The sequence below is a fragment of the Fusarium oxysporum genome, chromosome 8, assembly GCF_000149955.1.
Source record: "Fusarium oxysporum f. sp. lycopersici 4287 chromosome 8, whole genome shotgun sequence".
NCBI lineage: Eukaryota > Fungi > Ascomycota > Sordariomycetes > Hypocreales > Nectriaceae > Fusarium > Fusarium oxysporum.
Window position 1 is genome coordinate 3372277 of NC_030993.1, and position 6902 is coordinate 3379178.

A 6902-nucleotide genomic window follows, 5' to 3' on the forward strand; every position below is an offset into this window, starting at 1 on the left:
AATTGCGAGAGAAGGAAAGAAAGGGTATGACAAGCGAAACAACAATTGGAGGCTTTTACAATGTGAGGCTCTATCATGACGTCGACGTGGGGTCAAGATGATGAATTGATCAGTACTCATCGCGATCTTCATAAGCTTACAAAGAAAATGTTGTAGAAAACGTTGATCAGCCAAGCCACAAATTACCCTATTTAGATACCAACGGGTGAATTGGCCTGTAAGGTTAAGAAATGGCTTCATAGCGTGTCATGACGTCCAAGTAGAGGCGAGAGGCTTAACACGGTGCCCCACTACAGCTTCAACGACATCAACACCATCACGATCCTCTTTGAGACATTGACAGTTCCAACAACACTCGATTGTTTCACTCACAGTAATCCTACACTTGTATCCGATATCGTCTCATTACAGATCTCAACGGCGTTACCCAAACCAAACGCCATTCCATGCATTCCAAGTCTCCTTCACCCGAGCATCATCTATTTAACCTCGATATGCTGCACTGCCTTCTGCCACTTTTGCTCGTCCGTCCTGTTACACTAGATGAGCCATTGTCCATCAGGGTTGTACGTAGTAAATACTTACTTGTCAAAGCGCAATAGCTTGCCCAGCACCGGCACAAGCTGAGCTCTTAGCTTGGTATCCTTCTGCTCCAAGAACTGCAGCAGAATTGTCTTGAGATAGACCGTATCTGGAGTTCCGCCAGCTGCCGGCGAGCCATTGCTTCCGCTTCGCACCGAATCGAACGAGCTGCGGCTTGAATTGGCCACGAGCTTGGTCTGTACTGACTTGAGGTCCTTGGATACCTTCTCGTATCGTTGCCGTGCCTCCTCCAACATTCGTCGTAACTCGGCTCGCTGCTTCTCAACATCACGAACTTGCTTCTCTGATGCATCGAGAGCTGTGCGTAGCTGTGATGCTGTTGTTCGGAGCTCATCCGCCTCAGCTTCAGCCTTCTCTTCCACTGATTCAAGCTCTTCTCGTCGTCGGCGCCATTCCTTCTCGCGCTGCTCAAGCTCATCTCTTTCATGTGTCAGAGTCTTGACCTCGCGCTCCAGATCCTTCAGCTTCAGCTTCAAGTCTTCCGTCTCGCGTGTCTTGCGTCGCGCAAGGGTGCTCGACTCGTCCTCGATTCGATCTCGCTCCTCAACAGCTGCCTCCATTCGCGCTCTCATCTCTCGCACCTTGTTGTCAGCACGCTCATCGACATCCGCCAACAATCGTCGCATTGTCTCGCCCTCACGGGTACGTTCCTGGAGTAGTCGCTGAACCTCAGCAAGCTCCTCCTCCAGCGACTCAGCCTGCGACTTGGACTCCTTCAATTGCACAGACATTTCCGCCGTCTGGTCTCGCATACTACTCAACAGACCCTGGGCGTTGCTGTACTGCTGCGTCTTGAACTCGGCCTCTTCTTGCGCTGCGGTCTTCTCCCGCTTCAATTTGTGCATCTGCTCTTCAAGTTCCTTCACCTTGGGTCGCAGCTTGCCGAGCTCCTCCTGTACTGTCTTGAGCTCTTGCTCTGTCTTCTCGGCCTTGGCACTAATCTCAACCTTCTCAGCTTCAGATCGGCGAAGGTCTCGTCCAGATACCCGTTGAGCATCCTCAAGACGAAGTTTGGCGTTTGTCTCGGTTGCCAATTTCTCCTGTAGACCCTTAATCTCAGTCTCGCGATCCGACGCTAGCTTCTGAACACGCTCCACATCTCGCTTGAGATCCTTCTCTCGCTTTTCCATATCCTTGAGCTCCTTAGTCTTGGCTGCGAGTTCCTCCTTCGTAGTCTTTAGCGTAGCAGACTCCTGGCGCAGGCTCTTCAGCTCAGGCTGCGCCTTCTGTAGCACCTCACGTAGTTCTGTGAGGTCCTTGAATCGGTTCTGGGCCAGTTGCTGAGCGGCACCCAGATCGGCTTGCAGGGTGGTCGTCTTCTCCTTGAGCTCGTCATATTCCGTCTTCAAAGAATCCATCTCGCTCTGCAGCTTGGTGCTGGCTTCGGCATCTGAAGCAGATGAGTCAATCTTCTTCTCAAGATCAGCAATCTGTGTCTTGAGTTCCAACTTCTCAGCCTCGAGTTCTTTAATCTTCTCCTTGGCCTCAACATGATCTTGACCAATTGTGAGCAGGTTCTCTTGGAGTGACTCAATCTCCTCGCGTAGATCCTCCTCAGTCTTGCGCCTCTTGCTCAGACGCTCAATCTGCGTATCCTTCTCAGTAACCTCCTCCTTCAGCTTGGCGATCTCAGCCTCAAGCTCAGCATTTCCTTCAGGCTCAGCGGGAGTTGCTGGCTCAGGAGTCTCTACAGCAGCCTCTATAGCTGGAGCAGCAGCACCACCGGCACCACCCTTGCCCTTCTTCTTTTTGTTCTTCTTCTTGTTTCCACCGCCCGTAGCCGTAGCAGGTTGTGAGGCCGCAGGCGCTGGAGTTGCAGCGGCAGTGGGTACAGCAGGAGCAGGCTTCGACTCCAATTTCTTGGTCAGATCGTCAATCTTGGTTTGGCTTTCGGACTTTTCCTTCTTCAGAAGTTCGATCTGGCTGTTGAGGTCATCGATCAGTTTCTTGGAGATGTTCTTTGCGTTTGAGGCCTTGGCCAACTCGGCGTCCAGTTCGCTCGCGCGCTTGTCTGATGAAGCAAGTGAAACCTCCAACTCATCAACCTTGGCTGTATGCGTGCTCTTGTCTTCTTCCAGCTGTTTGAGTTGCTTTTGTACCTCTTCCAATCGTTGGTTCAGAGACTCGATCTCCTTGTTGCGCTCATCAAGCTGGGTCTGCAGGGACTCCTTGGCGGCGGCAGCATCGCGAGACTCGCTGAGCTCCCGAGTCGCATTCTCCAGGTTCTCGACCAGGCCAGCGCTGTTCTCCTTAACGGTAGTAAGCTCCTTCTGAAGACTCTCGACCTCGGACTTGAGCTTCTCAATTTCCTCAGACTTTGACGTAAGGTCAGCCTGAAGCTGGGGAATCTCATCGTCGTAAGAGAAGAATTCCTCGCTTTTGTCCTTGGACTCAGTAACCTCAGATAGAGACTTTTGCGGCTTATGCTTGGGTGAGAACATTCCGATGACGGAGGAAACAGGAGACTTGGACTTTTCGGGGACCTCAGGGGGAGTGTCTTCGTGCTTATCGTCCTTATGAGCTTCAGATTCGTCGGTCTTTGGCTGAGTAGAGTCTCCTGACTTGAGTGCCGCAAGCTCTTCCTCCAATTTCTTGGCCTTTTCCTCGGTTTCGTTGTGCTTCTTCTGTAGCTCTTCCTTATCTGTCGAAACCTTCTTCAGCTCCTGCATCACCATGTCGCTTCGGAGGTTCAGTTGGTTGAGATACTCGACGAGAGCTTCGGGGTCGCCGATGGAAGTCAGGGGGGTGTTTTCTCGGAGGGCTTTCTCGAATGGTTCGATCGCTGTCGCTCGCCTATGTGCAACACGGTAAGATCGAAGTAATTCTTTGAACATGTGTTAGTTTCCTGCCCCTGGCGTGCGCATTCGTAGACACGGCCTTACCGGGATACGTCGCCTCGAGCTTCTCCAGTTTGCGCAGCTTTTGGCGGATCTCAGGGCTCAACTCTTGAGACTTGGTCGCCTCTGGCCTGGCCGCTGAAGCGTCAGCTCCACCATCCTGATTCTTGCCCGAACTGGCATCATCCTTGGAATCATCTGCGTTCTTTTCATCCGATCCGTTGTTCTGAGCGTTGCCATTGTCGGTCTTCGAATCGTCGTTTGCAGCAGGAGGCATTGGGGTAGTAGCTCGGCTCGGCTCACTCTCGTCGTCGATCACAAAAGCGGCTTCGAACACGGCAGGATCCGGGTTCGGTGCGTCGCCAGCATCGGCAGCTTGTTTCCTAGCCTTTGCGCGCTGAGCTGGTGTGCCATCGCCCTTGCGCGACGATGTTGAGCGGGTTCTCGAGGGGGACCTGGACTGCGCAGCTGTCTGTGAGCGGGCTTGTTCTTCGGCGATGGTCCGATCGATGGCGCTTTTGAACCGCTGGAACATGTCAGTCGTTGCACATACGAGGTGTAAGCAGATAATTATCACGGAGAACTAACTTGGAACATGATGGCTCCCTTGGGTCAAAGACCAACGTCTTAAGATACCAAGGGACGCGCGTAATTTCAATATTAAATACGAATCTTTGGGGTAGGAAGATATAAAGAGACAAAAGAAAGTCTAGAATATCAATGTAAAGAGAATAGTAGGCTACTCAACAAAACGCCTTCATGACGATGCGAACGTTGGCAGTAGTTAAGCTGATGAAAGGAGTTGCAGGGTCTCAATGGACAGAGTTACAGCACTTGCTTCCGAGCCATGACCGATCCCGTCAAATTTCTGGGGTATGATTGTGGCGTTTAATGATTGTGGCTCAGCCGCTCAGGGGCCGCATTCCACGTTTCCATGTCAGCAATAGCTTGATCCTTTGGCTTTGATGTCCTTGACAATTAGGGAGTTTTGAACTACCTATACAGGGAGAACATAAGATATTAAAACGATAGGTAGTTAAATTTATTCCAGGTGGCTGACCCATTGTTGCAGGTCGAGAGCTGCACTCGCCTGTAACATCGCCTGTGACCTGTAACTTGTAATATGTTGGAGCTTAAGATACAGTAGTGATAAGTCACTCTACTGAACACTCGAGTCCAGGTTGGCTTCAACAATTGAATTTTTCAGTCAGATACTTATGTTTCGTTTTTCAAGCAAAGCCTACAATTCATTAGCTATAGCTGTCATCAAGTTCTCTCTGTTTGTTAAGCTCAATTGATCTTCAAGCTTCCAAATTTGGCATCAGTGGAGCCACTACAGGCCCCTACAGGCTACAGCTCCCTCCCTGCCCTGTCCGGCTTGGGCTCAAATCTGTTCTAGGCTGCTGCCCACATGCTCAAGCTCAGCTGAATGAGGTCACTCCTGGCGAGAAGCTACCGTCACAACTTCACCATTCCTTTACATCACATCTTTTGTCTATCCTTCACTTCTCCAACCTTTTCTTCGTACCGCGACTTTTTTCTATTTCGCCCAAATCTTGGGCATACTCTCCCTTTCTATTCTCGTTTCATTCTGTTATCTTTCCTTTGTGTACTTCTATCCTCAAATCTCCCCCCACTGTTACTTTGATCAAAATGGTGGCCTTTTGGCCCTGGGGGGTAAGTCGCCATCACTAGATGACTTCATTGCCAGAGCTAACATGACCTTCGTAGGGCGAATCCTCCTCGACTGCCTCCTTCGAGAAGACCCTCTCTACCCTGTCGACTAAAATCACTGACACTCAAGCGTCCCTCGACAAGGTCCGCGCAAGCTCTCGCCGCGCTCGCGTCATCTGGACACTCTACCTCAGTTTCGCCTATCTCGTCTATGCGATCGTTCTCTTACTTGTCGTCGGATATAACAATCTCGGCGCTTTCGAATGGGGCGGTCTTACCGGTGGCCCAGTGCTGTAAGTCCTCCCTTAATCCCTGAGCATGCGACTCAGGCTGACGATATCATGACAGCATCTACGTTACACGCACGACCCTGGCCGCATATTACAACTTTCGCATCGAGAGCCTGAGCGCTCGTCTCAAAGACCATCAGTCTGAGCGCGCGAAGACGATCCAGAAACTCAAGGATGCCACTAAATATGACTCTACCATGGAATTGATCGAGAAGTACGGCGGGGCTGATGGAAAGAGCAAGGGCAAGAAGAAGGATGGCGAACAGAATGCCGACGATACGCCCAACAAGCAGCGACCTAATGGTCCTCCGCAGGGAGCTCCCGGACGAACGCGCATGCCCCCTCCTCCGACAGCCAACATCCAGCGCCCGCATAGCCCAATGCCAGCTCCAAACCCCATGGAACCAAGTGCTGAATTTGCTCCCAACGCTGAATTCACTGAACCTCCTCCTCCGCCTCCTATCGTCCCTGGTACTCCTCAGCCTCCTCCGATGCCAACCGGATACGCCTCATACCAGACCGGACCCCCTGAATCTCACTGGTACGACCGTATCTTTGACGTTCTTCTCGGCGAGGATGAGACTGCGCCCAAGAATCGAATTGTTCTCATCTGCAAATCATGCCGACTTGTCAATGGCCAAGCTCCCCCTGGAACCAAGACGCTTTCCGAGGTCGGGCAATGGAGGTGCATGTCCTGCGGTGCTCTCAACGGAGAGATCGACGAGGGAAAGCGCATCATGAACGAGGTTCTCGATGCCGCCAAAGATGCTCCCACAGATGGCGAGAGCGCTCATGAAGACTTCGCTAGTGACAAGGGTGAGCCTCCCATGATCGAGGTGGGCAAGTCAGGGATCAAGGAGGAAGACGATGACGGTCCAGCCGCAAGCGTTAAGAAACGCCGAGGCAAGGGCAAGAAATGATCTGTATCTACTATGTAATTCTATACGAGCACCACGGTGTTGACAAATACGGGAATGAGGTTTGGGTTTGGGTTTGTTTAATAATGCAAATACTTTGGAACTTGCTCACCCTGGACTAGTCTGTCAAGGAGAGCATTGGGTCATGAATCTTTGGTCGCTACGTATATTTCTCGTTGAGGAAACCATAGGATATTCTAGTTTCCCGATACGCTCTCCTGTCCCCTGCGTAATATAATGTGACCAGAAAACCGACGTGGCATGAGATTTCATCATCAAGGAGTGCAGTACTCAGTAGGTGGAGGAGAGCAGACGCGCATCCAGTGAGAGTTGTTTTTACAAGGAGAGTCGTTTAGGAGTTGGCGTGAGAGGGACATTAAATCTTTAGACGAAGCATAATAGAAGAAGTATTAGAAGAAGAGGAGGCGCCACGACCATACAGAGCCGAGAGCTGTAGAGTGTTATAGTCGAAGACGACGAATACGATATATCCGAGTGGCAGTGTGTGTTGACTGAAGACTTATGACGTAATAAGGATGATTCAGGAGACGCTCTAGAAGACAAAGAAAAGCAGCGGCCAG

General features: G+C 51.1%; 2 protein-coding genes across 2 annotated transcripts; one reads left to right on the plus strand and one right to left on the minus strand.

Moving 5' to 3' along the window:
- Positions 1-28: 28 nt before the first annotated feature.
- On the minus strand, positions 29-4265 carry FOXG_15643 (uncharacterized protein). Its single transcript, XM_018395745.1, has 4 exons — positions 4029-4265; positions 3486-3966; positions 586-3427; positions 29-531 (listed from the first exon to the last, which is right to left on the minus strand). The coding sequence occupies exons 1-4, from the start codon at positions 4035-4037 to the stop codon at positions 480-482; spliced, it is 3384 nt and encodes a 1127-aa protein (XP_018256003.1). The 5' UTR covers positions 4038-4265; the 3' UTR covers positions 29-479.
- A 562-nt stretch (positions 4266-4827) lies between these two features.
- FOXG_15644 (uncharacterized protein) lies at positions 4828-6601 on the plus strand. The gene is made up of 3 exons (XM_018395746.1): positions 4828-5117; positions 5172-5407; positions 5463-6601. The coding sequence occupies exons 1-3, from the start codon at positions 5094-5096 to the stop codon at positions 6322-6324; spliced, it is 1122 nt and encodes a 373-aa protein (XP_018256004.1). The 5' UTR covers positions 4828-5093; the 3' UTR covers positions 6325-6601.
- The last annotated feature ends 301 nt before the right edge of the window (positions 6602-6902 follow it).

Excerpts from the sequence above, each read along its gene's own strand:
- FOXG_15643 (XM_018395745.1), bottom strand. Across the intron at positions 3,428-3,485 it reads GCTCGAGGCGACGTATCCCG|AATTACTTCGATCTTACCGT; the intron begins GTAAGGCCGTGT and ends ACATGTTCAAAG. Across the intron at positions 532-585 it reads AAGCTATTGCGCTTTGACAA|GACGGACGAGCAAAAGTGGC; the intron begins GTAAGTATTTAC and ends CTAGTGTAACAG.
- FOXG_15644 (XM_018395746.1), top strand. The coding sequence starts at position 5,094 with ATGGTGGCCTTTTGGCCCTGGGGG. Across the intron at positions 5,118-5,171 it reads TGGCCTTTTGGCCCTGGGGG|GGCGAATCCTCCTCGACTGC; the intron begins GTAAGTCGCCAT and ends TGACCTTCGTAG. Across the intron at positions 5,408-5,462 it reads CTTACCGGTGGCCCAGTGCT|CATCTACGTTACACGCACGA; the intron begins GTAAGTCCTCCC and ends ATATCATGACAG.